We start from the raw sequence: 16,871 nt of genomic DNA on the forward strand, positions 1-16,871 counted from the left end.
AGTATGTTTAAAATCTAAGATTTTCAATGCGTTCCAAGAAACATTGCTTGATATCTAAAAATGTTCAATGTGTTCCATGAACATTATTTGTTAATTTTCATGGAATAAACCAAATGATCATTTATCTAATTTCAAAGCTCAAAAAACACAATAGACTATGTGAGGAAAAAAAAAGTTGGGTGAGAATAAAATACTAAACATTAGTAGCACATATATGAATAGCTGCAAAACCACAATCTTAAACCCAAGAGTGTGGAAGGCCATGATACAAAAGTTATGGATGACCACTGGTTATGTAATTTGAACATTGTGATTCCTATTCAACACAAGGAAATGAAATGCAGTTCCTGAGATGACCTGCCATAAATTTTAGCACATTACTCCCTTTACAAAAAATGCACAATAAGAAAAGGAATAAATAAAAATAGGGAAGGGTCAAATAGCAAAGGCAGATAAATTTCTTCATGTACTTGACTAGTATTCCAAAAAGATAGTTTAACTTGTAAATATGAAAACACCAATGTTTAAATTGCTAATTAACCCTTAAACGCCGAAGCGGTAAAAATCAAAAACTCCCCCGAATTCCGGAGCCGGTTTTGAGCGAGCGCGGAAACGGAAAAAATAATTTTTTCAAAAAATCACAACGCGCTTAGTTTTGAAGATTAAGAGTTCATTTTTGGCTCCTTTTTTTGTCATTGCCTGAAATTTAGTATGCAATCATCAGAAATTAAAAATAATATCATTATCATATGTAAATAATGCGATATATGGTAGCGAAAAAAAAAAATTCATACATTGTATTAAAATCACGCTGTGCAAAAAACGGTAAAAGCTAACGAGTTTCTTTTTTTTTCGTTGTATTGTACACTAAATTGCAATCATTTTGATATATAATACATTGTAAAACAATAAAAGCAACACCGGAAAAATATTATCACAAAATGATGTACGAATTCATAACGCGCAGACGTAAAAAAATGTTTTTTTTAAAAATTCACCATAAATCTAAATATTGTTCTAGAGACTTCCAATTTGTTTCAGAATGAATACAAATGATTGAATATTACGATACTGTAAGAGTTTTAGCTTACAATTGTGTTTTTCGACCATTTCGGTAGAGTCAAAGTTGACCGAACGTGGTTTTTTTTCTATTTATTGTGATTTATATGCAAATATTTCGAAAATGAGAAAAGCTACAACCTTCAAATATTTTTCCTTTTATTTTACATGAAATTGCGCACATTTTCATATATAAAACTCTATGAAATGCCTAATATGAAACGGAGCAAATTTTCCGAGAATTCGATGTACGCAATTCGGAGTTTTATGGCGGAGAATCCGCGCGCGGAAGGAAAGTTTTTTTTCATAAATTCACCATAAATCGAAATATTGTGCTAGAGACTTCCAATTTGTTGCAAAATGAAGGTAAATGATTGAATATTACTAAAAATATAAGAGTTTTTAGCTTACAATTGCGTTTTTCGACCATTTCAGTAGAGTCAAAGTTGACCAAACGTGGCTTTTTTTCTATTTATCGTGATTTATATGCAAATATTTCGAAAATGAGAAAAGCTACAACCTTCAATTATTTTTCGTTGTATTCTACATGAAATTGCGTACATTTTCATATATAAAACTTTATGTAACGGCTAATTTAAAATGGTGCAAACATTACCACAATCGCACGTATGATTTTTTCGTTAGAGTTACCGCGCGGACGTAAGGAAAATTTTATTTTTTTCATAAATTCACCATAAATCGAAATATTTTGCTAGAGACTTCCAATTTGTTACAAAATTAAGGTAAATGATTGAATATTACTAAAATATAAGAGTTTTAGCTTACAATTGCGTTTTTTGACCATTTCGGTAGAGTCAAAATTGACCGAAGGTTGAAAATTTGTCACTTATCATTTTTTATATGAAAATATTTCAAAACTGATAAAAGCTACAACCATGGGTTGTTTTTAGTTGTATTGTGCATGAAATTGCGCACATTTCCATATATAAACTTTATGTAACGGCTTTTTAAAATGGTGCAAACATTACCACAATCGCATGTATGATTTTTTTCGGAAGAGTTACCGCGCGGACGTAAGGAAAAAGTTTTTTTCATAAATTCACCATAAATCAAAATATTGTGCTAGAGACTTCCAATTTGTTGCAAAATTAAGGTAAATGATTGAATATTACTACAATATAAGCGTTTTAGCTTACAATTGCGTTTTTCGACCATTTCGGTAGAGTCAAAGTTGACCGAAGGTTGAAATTTTGGCACTTATCGTTATTTATATGGAAATATTTCAAAACTGATAAAAGTTACAATCATGATTATTTTTTTTTTGTATTCTAAATGAAATTGCGCACATTTTCATATATAATACTTCATGTAACGGATAATTTAAAACGGTGCAAAAATTATGTCAAAGTGACGAAATAATTTTTGAGATTTGTCACTGATACTTTTTAGTGCGATAAGAAAGAAATTCGCGCTTGCGCGCCTGCGTAACGATTGTAAACAAAACAACGCCTTGATCCGTGAACTCCCAGCATCCCCCAAGGCGCGTGATTCAAAAGTTTTCAGCTGGTAGGCCTATAAGTAGTTTTCCGCGAATTTTTAAAAAAACTTTTTTGAGCTGACGTATGGTACGTCCATTCGGAAATCGGGGGAGATTTTGATTCGACGTTTAATACGTCCATTCGGCGTTTAAGGGTTAAGCTGAAAGTAACTCAATGCAAAATAAACCTGCAACAAAAACTGATACAGAATTAATCCATTCCACTGCAACTAGTTCATTCCATTAGTCTCACAATACTAAATAAATAAATTATAATACATTACCTTCATAAGGAAGTTCTTTTTATGATCAGGCCCATAGTCAAACACCATCTCAAACTCTGGGGGTTGCCATTTGTGCTTTGAGCAAAGCTCAACTAATGCTGAAACTGGGTGCTTGCCTGCATTACAAAAGAATGGTCTATTTTAATGCTGCAAATAACTGCTGTTTGTTACAAGCTATTTCATTCAACATCACTAATCAAATAAAATATTTAAAAAATTACCATACACAGTACTTACAAAATTAGTTAATGAAGTGAATAAATCAATACTATGCAGTTTTTAAGTGCTTCTAATAATATACTTGAGTTTATTGCAGGCTGTTTTTGAAGCAATAGCACATAAAAACCACAGTATGGATTGGTTCATATTACATACTCTACATTAGTACTTGCAAGACAAGAGCACTCAACCATATCGATAACGTTCAAATTTTGTATACATATTTGTCTTGAGGACTATGGCTAATGTTATGGAAATACATACGACTATCTAAAATATAAAAAAAAACTGGTTAGAGGACTTTTTCCTTTCATAGGGGATCATCCTAAAAGAAATATTTTGTACTCGTCTTGGAAAAATCTAAGATACAACTTAGAAATATGAAATTACAAGTTTCATTTCACACCTTTTCAAGTTCAAAGGGCTAAAATTATATTAACCTTGTGACATCTATGGCCTACTTTCCAAGTAACATATCATTTCAATATGTACAATCAGACTTATTTACCCGAGAGATCCTTGGCCATTGGTATGGGCTGCTTCTTTGGAGTAAGTTCCTCTTGAGCATGAAATCCTGCAACAGATTGGATACTGTTACAAACTGTTTCAAAAGCAACAAATTCAATGGTCAACTTTACTATAAGTAAAAAAAATACAGAATTATTCAACATTTAATTTTTCAGAGCCTAAAAATGAATAATATGTTTTCTTTAAAATACCAAAAATAAAAAACATGATTGTGATATATTAATAAGTAATTTAATGAGACCACTGCATCTTGTTTCTTGACTTTAAATAGGTCTTGCCAAAAGGATTTATTCTCAAAAGGTGCAAAAAATTAATTACATTAAGGGTGAAGAAGTTTGACTTCTCTGCAAAGCGACACTAATGTCCACATCATTTTATTTTATAACATATTTTCCATGTGTTGGATTAGACTACTGTACTGTATATAGAATATGCCAAGGTAAAGTATGAAAAAAAAACACAATATCTAATAACAATAAGAATTTAAGATATGAAAAAAACACAATATCTAATAACAATAAGAATTTAAGATATCTTCCCTTCAAACAAAAAGCTGCAAGGTCATTCTACACTACCTTAAGTAAAAGCCATGAATATAAAAGCAGCTGTAATACAGGCTGAAATTTCAAAGATTGAGATTATTTGGAGTGTGATGAGGGTTAGTTATTCAGCATATCAGTACATCATAAACAAGATGGGAATTCAGGTGGAAAGTGCAAAGACTGAAGAAAATGGCAATACAGGGTTACATTTCATAGCCAACATAAATACTTTGATTTTGAGTACAGAATTGCTGTTCAGTCATTCTAAATGTGTTTGCTTACCTTTCTTGTCCATCTTTACATCTAGTAGCAATGGTTCAATAGCACCTTCTTTATTTTTGCCTAAGCCCTCACCAGGAGTCCATCCCATTTTTTGTAACATTTTCAAACCAAACTGGGGCCTCACAGGAGCAGCTTCCTTAAATTGTTCCTAAAAGGGTTACAAGGGAACACAAAGAGGAAAAAAGATTAATAAAGACATCTCTCTCTGCATACCAGAGCCCTGCCATTCAGTGCGCACTACTTTTTGCAAATTATTATTATGGCTGCCACTCACTAAACTTCTCCAAAAATTCCCTTAAGTATCAGTATCTGAAAGTCATTAACAGCAACAATGTAAGTTCACATGGCACAAACTGCTCATCTTCAGTCAAAACACCAAATTCGGATGAAAATTCCTGCATAAACCTTTTCAGGAACCAATACAGTATACTTTATTTACTATCACTGATTCACTATGCTAATGAAGGATATTTGATACTTATCTTGAGAATAAAACCTCAATACAAGATGAGAACTTTGTTAAGATTACTTGCAAACGTTACATACCTTTGCCCTTTCTCAAACTTTTATATCTTAAGAAAAAACAGAGAGCCAGCGTATTGTAATGTAATATGCAACACCACAGTACCTGAAAGAAATGGAGATGGACACTTCCAGGAAAAAACAAAATTACAAGTGCATCAGCTATGGAAGTAGGAAAATAAAGTGCAGACTAGGAATGCCACACAAATTGCTATACATGCAGCTATTGTAAGAATGATGTTAAAATGTCTTGGCATTTAGTGACAGTACATATTAACCCTTAAACGCCGATTGGACGTATTATACGTCTACATAAATTGTCTGTTTGGTGCTGATTGGACGTATGGTACGTCGATATAAAAAGTTTTTTAAAAATTCGCGGAAAAATACTTATAGGCCTACCAGGCGAAAACTTTTGAATCACAAGCCTTGGGGGATGCTGGGAGCTCACGGATCAAGGCGTTGTTTTGTTTACAATCGTTACCCAGGCGCGCAAGCGCGAATTTCTTTCTTCTCGCACTAAAAAACATCAGCGACACATCTCATAAATTATTTCGTCAATTTGACATAATTTTTGCACCATTTTATATTAGCCGTTACATGGAGTATTATACGTATATGAAAATGTGCGCAATTTCATGTAGAATACAATTAAAAACAACTCATGGTTGTAGCTTTCATCAGTTTTGAAATATTTTTATATAAATAACCATAAGTGCCAAAATTTCAACCTTCAGTTAACTTTGACTCTACCAATATGGTCGAAAAACACAATTGTAAGCTAAAACTCTTATATTCTAGTAATATTCAATCATTTACCTTTATTTTGCAACACATTGGAAGTCTCTAGCACAATATTTCGATTTATGGTGAATTTATGAAAAAAAAAACAGTTTCCTTACGTCCGCGCGGTAACTCTTCCGAAAAAATCTAGAAATTTTTTTGTCCGATTGTCATAATGTTTGCACCATTTTAAATTAGCCATTACATAAAGTTTTATATATGAAAATGTGCGCAATTTCATGTAGAATACAACAAAATATAATTGAAGGTTGTACCTTTTCTCATTTTCGAAATATTTTCATATAAAACACGATACATAGAAAAAAAACACGTTCTGTCAACTTTGACTACCGAAATGGTCGAAAAACTCAATTGTAAGTTAAAACTCTTACAGTCTAGTAATATTCAGTCATTTATCTTCATTTTGAAACAAATTCGAAGTCTCTAGCACAATGTTTAGATTTATGGTGAATTTTTAAAAAACTTTCCTTCCCTCCGCGCGCGGATTCTCTGCCGCAAATCTCCTAAATGCGTACGTCGCATTCTCGTAATATTTGCTCCGTTTCATATTAGGCATTTCATAGAGTTTTATATATGAAAATGTGTACAATTTCATGTAAAATACAAAAAAAAATAATTGAAGGTTGTAGCTTTTCTCATTTTCAAAATATTTGCATATAAAAAAAATATATAAAATAAATTCGACATTCGGTCAACTTTAACTCGTCCGAAATGGTCGAAAACTGCAATTGTAAGGTAAATCTCTTACAGTATAGTAATATTCGATCATTTATTTTAATTTTGAAACAAATTGGTTGTCTCTAGAACAATATTTCAATTTATGGTGTATTTTTGAAGAAAAGAATTTTTTACGTCCGCGAGTTACGAATTCATGCATCATTTTGTGATAATATTTTCTCTGTGTTGCTTTGATCGTTTTACAAGGTGTTATATACCAAAATGATTGCAATTTAGTGTACAATACAACGAAAAAAAATTTACTCGATAGCTCAATTATATATGAAATTTTGTTTTTGCGCTATCATATATCGCATTATTTATGTATGATGATATTTTTTTTTTATTTGCATACTAAACTTCAGGCAATGACAAAAAAAGGAGCCAAAAATGAACTCTCAATCTTAAAAACTAAGCGTGCTGTGATTTTTAAAAAATGACAATTTGTCGAAAATTGCATTTTTCCTAACTATACAAACCTGAGGTCCTTTTAACAATAGGAAGTAGATACGGCAGGTGGGACGGTCGTAAGCTTCGAACAAGGGGAGAACGGTAGTTAACTGCTTGTCCGATCGTCGCGCGGCGGTAAACAAATCACTTTTGCTTTTGGCCCATGCAAAATACGCAGAGTGAGGGGTGGCATGAGGAGGGACTATATGTAAAGGACCTCAGGTTTGTATAGTTAGGAAAAATGCAATTTTCGACAAATTGTCATTTGTTCCGACACGTAATACAAACCCTCGTCCTTTCGGTTCCTTTAACAATAGGAAGACTCACTTCTTGGTGGGAGGAATCTGAGTCTTTTGATGAACAGACTGGTGTTCGTCCATCCCTGGAATGCCTCCCTGGTCGTAAGAGCGAGGGAGGGATCCAAGCCTCTGTCCGATTGATCGGGGTGTGCACCGCAGGATCAATGGTCAGACCTCTGGGCCGAGTACTAAAGAGAGGCAACGTATCTCTTCGTACCAGCATTGTAAGAACTTTTTCCTTTACATGAGCAAATATAAAGTAATGGGTTTGTCTCATGTAGGCATCCACTTTCTCCCCCTTGTTGGAGAAAGTGGTGGATATACACTCCTATCTCTAGTTAAAGAGATAGGATGGAGCTCTGTTGAATAGCTTACCTGCATCTGACTCCCTTCCAGCGTGGTAACGACCGTATCCCTCTGCCCACAGGTAGAGGTAGAGAAAGATGGTGAAGAGAAGCCAGTCACTCTCTCATTCGCACATTCATTTTCCCAGTCATACCAGGAATCGATGCTGTTCTGCCTGCTCGGGTGCTGGGTAAGCTTACACAACGTGTTGAGCAGCCACCACAGGTCCCAATTGGAAAAAGTATCCAGGACTTGTGGGCAATATCCCGAAGGTAGAAGGACGTGAAGGTGGTCTGGTTGGCCCAGACACCTGCCTTCAGGACCTGCGCCACGGAGAAGTTCTTACGGAACGCTAAGGAGGGTCCGATACCTCTGACTTCGTGGGCTCTCGGTCGGAGCGTACGGATGTCGTCGCTACCATCAGCCTCGTACGCTCTCCTGATCACCTCACGTAGCCAGAAAGAAAGCGTGTTCTTGGAAACTTCTTTCTTGGTAACCCCAGTGCTAACGAAGAGGCGTCGACACTCAGGCCTGAGGTGTCGAGTTCTCTTCAGATAGCGCCGTAGCGCCCTCACAGGACAAAGCAGCATCTCAACCGCATCATTATCGGTGAAGTCCAGAAGGGAGGGGATCGTGAAAGACTCGAACCTGTCGTCAGGGATCGACGGATTCTGAGTCTTGGCTACGAAGTTCGGGACGAAATCGAGCGTCACAGATCCCCAGCCTCTGGTGTGTTTAACATCATAAGAAAGACCATGTAGTTCCCCTACTCTCTTCGCCGATGCCAGGCCAGCAAGAAGAGGGTCTTGAGGGTCAGATCCCTGTCTGACGACTCTCGGAGTGGCTCGAAGGGTCTTCGAGTCAAACTCCTAAGGACGAGAGTCACATCCCACGCAGGGGGCCTGAGTTCCTTGGGTGGGCAAGACCTTTCGAAGCTCCTCATTAGCAAGGATATCTCGAACGAATTCGAGATGTCCAGTCCCCTCAGTTTTAGGACGAGAGCCATGGCGCTCTATATCCTTTAACTGTGGGTACAGAGAGGAGCTTCTCTCGGCGGAAGAAACACGAGGAAATCCGCTACCTGCTGAAGAGTGGCTCTGAGAGGAGACAGACCCTGTCTACGACACCAACCACAGAAGACGGCCCACTTCCCCTGGTACACAGCTGCAGAGGACTGTCGGACATGTCCAGCCATCTCTGTTGCTGCGCTACGAGAAAAGCCTCTCGTTCGCAAGAGATGGTGGATAACAGCCAGCCGTGAAGTTGAAGGGACTGGACTGCTTGGTGTACCGTTCTACGTGTGGCTGGGCTAGAAGGTTGTGCCAACTGGGTAGCTCTCTCGGTGCGTCCGCAAGAAGAGCCAGCAGGTCCGGATACCAAACGGCTTGAGGCCGTTTGGGAGCCACCAGGATCATTCTGAGATTGGGAGTGACCAGCGCTCGACTGATCACTTTCCGAATCAGACAGAAGGGAGGAAAGGCGTAAGCGAAGAGGTTGTCCCAAGGGTGTTGGAGAGCGTCCTCTGCAGCTGCCCATGGGTCCGGCACGGCTGAAAAGAAAACCTGAAGTTTTCTGTTGTGCCGGGTGGCGAACAGGTCCACGACCGGTCGCCCCCACAGGTTGAATTGAGCCTTTCCGCCACGTCTTGGTGTAGAGAACCATTCGGTCCCTATCACCTGATCCCGACGGCTGAGCTTGTCCGCTACTACATTCCTCTTGCCTGGAATGTAGCGTGCTGACAGCTCTATCGAGTGAGCCGTGGCCCACTCGTGCACCTGCACCGTCAACTGATGGAGCGGAAGAGACACTAGCCCCCCCTGCTTGTTGACATATGCCACTACTGTGGTGTTGTCGCACATCAACACCACTGAGTGTCCCACCAAGCGGTCCTGAAACTCTCGGAGAGCGTTGAACGCCGCCTTGAGTTCCAGGACATTGATGTGAAGGTGCTTTTCGTGATGGTCCACACACCTGCAGTCAGCAACTCCTCCAGGTGTGCGCCCCAGCCCTCGGTCGATGCATCTGAGAACAGAAGCATCTCCGGGGGGGGAGTGCGTATAGGCACTCCTCTTAAGAGGTTCTTGTCGTCGAGCCACCAGGCTAGGTCCTGTCTCACCTTGTCCGTGATAGCCACGGGAAAGTAAGGAGGATCCTTGGCCTGAGACCAACTCTCCCTTAGCCTCCACTGGAGAGACCGCAGGTGAAGACGCCCGTGAGGGACTAACTTCTCGAGTGACGACAGATGGCCAATCACGACTTGCCATTGCTGTGCTGGCCTGTTCCTGCCGCGACAGGAACCGGCCGGCTGCCTCCCTGAATTTGCTGATACGCAAGTCTGCGGGAAAGACCTGGCCCTCCCGCTACCGTATCTATCAGCATTCCCAGGTACTTCATCTTCTGCTTTGGGTTCGAGATCGGACTTCTCGTAGTTTATCACGATCCCCAGATCGCGACAAAACTTGAGGAGTCGATCTCTGTCCTGTAGCAACTGCGAGCGGGAGCTCGCCAGGACTAGCCAATCGTCGAGATACCTCAGAAGACGTATCCCGTGCGAATGGGCCCAAGCTGACACCAGAGTGAACACTCGCGTGAACACCTGTGGGGGCGGTTGAGAGACCGAAACAAAGTGCCCTGAATTGGTACACCGTCCCGTCGAAGATGAAGCGGAGGTACTTTCTGGAGGACTGATGGATGGGTATTTGAAAATACGCGTCCTTCAAGTCCACTGAAAGCATGAAATCGTTCCCCTGATCGAGTCGAGCACCGAGCGTGCCGACTCCATCGTGAACCGCGTCGTGCGAACGAAGCGGTTCAGGGGAGAGAGGTCTATCACCGGACGCCAGCCCCCCACCCCCGATGCCTTCTCCACTAGGAAGAGGCGGCTGTAAAAGCCCGGTGACTGGTCCTCCACGATTTCTACAGCTCGTTTCGCCAGCATGGTCTTGATCTCCTGTCGAAGAGCGTTGTCCTTTGCTGATCCCCGGACCATAGGTCTGTAGATGGACCGGTTTGGAGATGAGGGGGGGCCGAGACTCGAAGGGTAGTAGATACCCCTCCCGAAGGACGTCTACTATCCAGTTCTCGGCGCCGTAGCGCTGCCAAGTCGCCCAATGGTTCGCCAGGCCACCCCCCCACTTCGGCAGCAGGTGAGGGGGAACGCCGTCCCTAGCGTTTCCCTCCTCGTTTCGACTTCTTTCCAACACCTCCTCGGGGAAAGGAGGGTTGGGAGGAGGGCTGGTTACGGCCTCCTCTAGCAGAAGTTGAAACAGCAGGAGTCTTCACACGGGGCTTGGACGGTGCAACCGTCTTCGCCGCCGTGGAAGCGCTAGCCAAGCTCTTTGGTTTTGGCCGCAGTCGCTCGAGATTGCCCAGTAACCTTCGAGACTGCCTGGTGAACTAAGCGGTCACTGTCGTCAGTGCGCCGCCTTTCCACCGCAGCGTCCACCATCTCTCCAGGAAAGAGAGCTGGGGAACTCCTAAGAGGTCCATTTCGAAGCCCGAGTGCCGCCTCACGCCGGCCCCCTTGGTCACTCGGGTAAGGACTGCGTCCCTACGACGAAGAACCAAGTTGGCCCACAGGTTAGCAGTCTGATGGGCGAGGTAAGAGATTGCTCTTCCTCCAGACTGGCACAGTCTCCTAAAAGAAGCGTCGTCTTCGAGAGCAGAACTCCCGGAGCCGGCCGCTACTTTGGATATTGTGAGGGACCACAAATCCAACCAGGAAACTGCCTGGAATGCTGCCATAGCGGTAGATTCCAGGGCAAGTGCCTCCTGCTGCGAGAACCATAGGTTCTCCGACAGGAGCTGCTGCAGGGACACACCTGGAGTCAGCCTCGCTAACTCCGGGTTAACCTGTTTCGGCAGTATCGGGTCTTCCGAAGGCACGTAGAATCGCCTCTGCCGCTGTAGAGGGGGAGGAAGCAGCTTAGAAGACCGTCCGGACTTTAGCGAGTCCTCCCGTCCTGAGACGAGATTCTCTACCTGATCCAGGACTGAGTCCGCAAGCTCTGATCGCGGTACCCCACCATCATTTTGGGCTCCCTCTTGGGACCCCAAAATGATTCGAGCCGGGACGTGGGCTCTGACGGTGGTAGCGGCGATCCCTCCGCAAGGTCATTATGCAGACGCATCAGCTTAATGACCTCTGCAAAGTTCCTCTGTATCTCGGGAGTTACTGCGTCTTGTGGAGTAGGACCGTCCAGTCCCCTCCAGCAAGAGCAGGTTCCCCTGCGATACTCCTCCTTCAGAAGGAGGAACGCGACAGACCCCTGACGGTTGCCTCCAACTACTTGCGCGTATGTTCTGGCCGGTCCTAAAACCGTGCCTGAGCCATACGGCGTCATAGCCGGGTCACGAGCGGCGCACCTCTCGTGATCGCTCCTCGGTACCTCGCTCCTCCCGGTATAGCCCAAGGAGGTTGAAGGTATGGGAGAGGCAGACCTGACGCTCCCCCCTCGCTCGCTGGCAGGACCAGCGTGCGTGGAGGGCTGCTGCTGATCGTCAACCCGCGGTGACGATCGAGCAGCAGGCCTAGCCTTGCCGCTCGCCTTGGGCGATAAGCTCGGCTGAAAACGTCGAGACCGATCTCTAGCGTCAGGCGAGCTGCCGCTGGTCACCGTCTCCGCCCGGTCCCATCGGGAGCGGCGGACGGGTGACCTGCTAGGCTCTCTGTCGCGTCGAGACCGGCCAGCGTCCTCTCGGCGCGTCGAGCCGCTGGTACCAGCCGTGGCTGGTACCAGCGGCCGCGGGGACTCCTTCCTCGCCTCAACCCGTGGCTGGTCAGCGACCGTCACGTCAGCCCGAGCAGCCAGTTGATCGCTGCGAGAGCGTCCACTGGCCTGGCGAGAGTCGTGTGCACTACTCTCGCCAGTCTTCTGCTCCGTGCCGCTGTCTTGACGGCGAGCGAGCTCGTGCGTCAAAACTTTGGCTGGACGGTCTTCCTTAGAAGAGCGTCCACTCGGTGCTTCTCGCGAACGAGAAGCGGCCGAGACGGAACCTGGTTTAGCGGCAGAACCGCTAGCACCAGGTGAGGACGCACCAGCCGAAGCTGATGCACCTCTGGTCCCCGTCGACTTCTTCTTTGCAGAAGAAGCGACGGGCCCCGTTCCCGAAGGAACGGGAGGACCAGCAGAAGAGCTCCCCGACTCGCCTGAGCGAGCCGGGCCCTTAGAAGATCCCGAAGGAGTCTTCTTAGGGGGGGAGGAGGCGGCCTTCTTCTTCTTCGGCTGTTTAGCCTTAGAAGTCGAAGGGGAAGGAGAGGCAGCAGACGACGAAGAAGACGACGAAGACGACGACGACACCTTCTTCCTCTTCCTCTTCTTCTTCGCCAGGCTCCGCAGGACAGACGTCAGGTCTTCCATCCAGGAGGGAGCCGGGGCAGTTGCCGAAGCAACAGGGCCCGACTGCACCTGTCCGGAAAGACCTGAGACTGTGACAGCACCACCAACAGCAGGAACAACAGGAACAGGTCTGGGAACAGCAGGAACGGCAGGCACATGATCTGAAAGGGAATGACCTGAAAGGGAATGAGCAGCAGGGACAGCAACAGGTACGGCAGGCACGGCAGGTACCCCAGGAGAGCCAGGCGTCCTGTCGGCAGCTACCGTCATCCTCGGCACTGGCGGCAGGTCCGGGGGGTGGGGGTACTCTTGGGGCAGCGGAAGTCCGGGGTCGGCAATACAAAGAACCCAGGTGGCGGTGGCACCGTCCTCTTTGGCACGGCAGGAATTGGTCTTTGAATTGCAGCCGTGGGTGCCACCGACATCACATGTGGAGTGTACACCAAGTGCGGTGGCATCTCATATGCTGGTGTCGAAATTGTAGTGGTAGTGGTGGTTACCGTACCATGAGTGACCACTGCCGACCCCGCCAACCGCTGAATCAACCCCTGGATGCTAGGCACTCCCTGCAATCCCAGCGACTCCCACACCTGTCCCAGGTCGTCCTTCGCTGATGGCACACCTGCGGAAACGACAGTCGGGTTAGTTAGAGGGGTTCCCTCACGCTTGGGGGGAGAAGAACCCCACCCAGAGCGGACGGAAGACCCCGAATACAACTGGACGTCCGGGTAGCGGGCGCCCTCCTCCACACTCGACGGATCGAGAGAGGAGAAGGACTCCGCTACCCCCCCCGCAGGGGAAGGCGCGAAACGTGGGGGCTGGCCGGGGGGCAGGAAAGAGGACGAAGTGTCCGTTACCAAAGGAGTCACTGGACTTTCCGATGACTTCTTGGGCGGCCTAAGTCTCTTCCTGCCCTCGTACAGAACCCACTGCGCCTCGGACCAATGCATACACGTACACATGGCTCGTTGCGGGAGCACTCTCGCTCGACAACGAGTACAAACCTCGTGCGGATCAACATCTACAAATGATCTGAATCCGCCGCATCTACGCCCCTCCAGCCCGGGACACATCTATGGGCGACCGGGGGCGCGGCGAAGTCTCCATTTCTTGATCACTCATCATTTAATGAATAAAAGAAATGCAAAGTACTTACAATTACTCTCAATCACACTAGGAAAAGAGGGCATATACTCAAACTCAAAGCAAACGACAAAGCGGGCAGAGCGATGACGAGCACGTCCTATCCACACACGGCCGAAAGCAAAAGTGATTTGTTTACCTCCGACGATCGGACAAGCAGTTAACTACCGTTCTCCCCTTGTTCGAAGCTTACGACCGTTCCAGCTGCCGCTAGCTACTTCCTATTGTTAAAGGACCGAGGGTTTGTATTACGTGTCGGAACAAAAATATTTTACCGCTACGGCGCTCACTCCGAGACCCCCCCGGCATACGGGAGACGATTTTTATTATACCCCTTCGGCGTTAAAGGGTTAAGGTGTGCCATAAAGGAAACCAAAAAATTATATTGCTGAAACAAACAGATATCTAACTTACTATGACGTAACAGATGTTGCAGACACAAAAAATTCCTAGCATGTTCATGTGTACTAAATTTCCTTATACACAAGGGAAAAAAAAACCCTCGCCAAATTAAATGCAACCACTAAAAAAAGGTAGCCCGATACTATTTAACATGCAAGCATGTAAACTGTGGACAGAGTCCCTCATCTTTTCTTGGAAAGCCTTCTAATAGCTGCCAGTGAAATTCCTATAAGTATATGCATTGTTAACCTGCAAGCACCTTAGCCTTAATATAAATAATTTGTTAATTTTGAAATTTGTCAGCATGCTGTTCATAAACACAGAATTATTTATTTCAGGTATCTTCCTTCATATACATACATACTAATAAAGTTCATAACTAAAATGGATAAAATGGCGCGCATACCTAATGACAAACAAATTCAGTCCAGATGTCAATCACTGACTGGATTCAACTGTGACTCAAACTTATCTTTGTTTCCATCATATTTTTTCTTATGTATGGATCTTCAAAATTAGTGTACGTATATAGTGAAGTACGTGTATGTAGTTTGTTTTGATGAAACAAATCAATCAGTTAACTGAAATGAAAGATCACAATTTTTTTTTATGCATGGTTTTATTACATTACATAGTTGCCAATTTCCTGGTTCCCCCCACTGATGACTCATTTACTGTTTTTTTTTTTCTACAAAATAATCTATAAGCAGATAAATTATGAAAGAAATAGCAACTCTTCGAGAAAATAGATGAACTACCAGAAATACTCAAGCAAGAAACCTGAAGTATCAACAAACACAAACCTAGCTTCTGTTGCCTTATACCTGCAAGATGAGCATTTGTGATTTCATAAACTGACCACATCATAATCAACTACAGTATATCCATTCAAGTAGTGTACACTTAGGCTGGCTTCTGGCAGTTGCTTCTTTTATGAATAAATCCTATTGTAAAGACTGTAATTTCTAAACATAAGTTGGAAATGGAAGACTTAATATGTAAAAAAAAAAAATGTTATGAAATTCATTCAATATATACATAGAATCTTTAGGCAACTTTAAAAATTACCTGAGAATATAAGAAAAATGTTTTAATCCAAATTTATTGTGTATCCATACATGATTACGTATTTCAAAGCCTAAGAGTTCAGAAGTCACATTAACAATGAAATCTGAAAGCTGAAACAACAGAAACTATTAATAACTAAATGTCATAGGAACTAGCTGAAATAATAGAGGGACTGTACAATACTTTTACACCTACAGATTTTACAGTAATCTTTAACACAATTAAAGAAAACCATGTTAGGAATTTTCTTAACTCAGATTGAGAACAACGTGGTTACATAATATTTCATCGTGGACATCAAAATCTTACAAATGCAGGCCATGTAACTAATTTCATATGCATATTTGAACTTTTGAATAAAAAAACCTGCCTTTCACCCAAATTTCCAACTCTTTAAGTGGCAACATGGTGTGTTTGGGAGGTTTCTGAATTCATTATGTAAATACTTTTTAATCTAGTTTTGGTCCCTATGATGCTTTGTCATCTGCTTCATCTTATTTTGGTGCCAAAATTAATGCACTGAATTAGCTTAAGGTTTGCATTTATATTAACTGTGTGTCTATTTTGGTAAGAGATGACAATACAGTACCAATAAAATTGGTAAAAAATTAGTTCAAAAAATTCTTAACAAATGTATGAAAACTACTGTACTGAGGAACATAAATGTTGATTATGTTTCATTTGTTACTTTTTTGTTTTTTCTGATAGGAAAAAGTATTAACAAATGTTTTCTGAGACCTGAAAATCACCCATCTGGAAGGTATGTTGGCTGCATAACCTAAATGCAGAGGCTTATTCCTCATGCCTCATATTATGTGAAAAATTCATTACTATTTCATATTACCTAGACTTGAAGCCATACACAGTAAAACACACAATTCTGATGACACTTCATTGTGCTCAAACTTCTTGATATACAACATATTTATATTTACTAATACAGTAATAACAGAACTAGGAATTTTCAGTTTTCTTTTGTTTATATACTGCATAATGTAACTTTGGATAAAGAAACTATGATCCTTGATAATAACCTTCAACAAGAAATAAAATGACAATATCTCTAGTTCATAACAGCTTTTTAAATAATAGTAAATACCAGATTTTAATTTCTGAGTCAATAAATATGCTGCTTGATCAAATTTGTGGGCCACTGACACAAGACAGATTAGCATTTGGCATAGTAGCCAACATGAATTGGGAGTTTACTGTCAAAACATAATTATTGTTTCTTAAAGAATTTTAATGTATCAGGTTCACATCATACTACGTAAGATAATGATCAATCTCCATTTTCACTACATCTATACAATTCTAAGCAATATGCAAGTCATCTCACAAAGGTTTCCGGGGAGTGGCAATGCTGCAAG

General features: G+C 42.7%; 1 protein-coding gene across 6 annotated transcripts in view; it reads right to left on the minus strand.

Moving 5' to 3' along the window:
- The window catches only part of LOC135206111 (protein SON-like), a 40,600-nt gene that overhangs the window by 993 nt on the left and 22,736 nt on the right, over positions 1–16,871 (minus strand). For 3 of the 6 annotated variants that reach the window (XM_064237344.1, XM_064237346.1, XM_064237345.1), the window contains exons 15-17: positions 4,413–4,560; positions 3,569–3,634; positions 2,842–2,957 (exon numbers count right to left, since the gene is read on the minus strand). In XM_064237344.1, coding sequence (XP_064093414.1) covers positions 2,842–2,957; positions 3,569–3,634; positions 4,413–4,560 — 330 coding nt within the window. Of the gene's footprint in view, positions 1–2,841; positions 2,958–3,568; positions 3,635–4,412; positions 4,561–16,871 lie in introns of those variants that run through there. The other 3 variants (XR_010312680.1, XR_010312679.1, XR_010312678.1) reach the window with 1 other exon arrangement.

Source organism: Macrobrachium nipponense, chromosome 29 (assembly GCF_015104395.2).
Source record: "Macrobrachium nipponense isolate FS-2020 chromosome 29, ASM1510439v2, whole genome shotgun sequence".
Lineage (NCBI taxonomy): Eukaryota > Metazoa > Arthropoda > Malacostraca > Decapoda > Palaemonidae > Macrobrachium > Macrobrachium nipponense.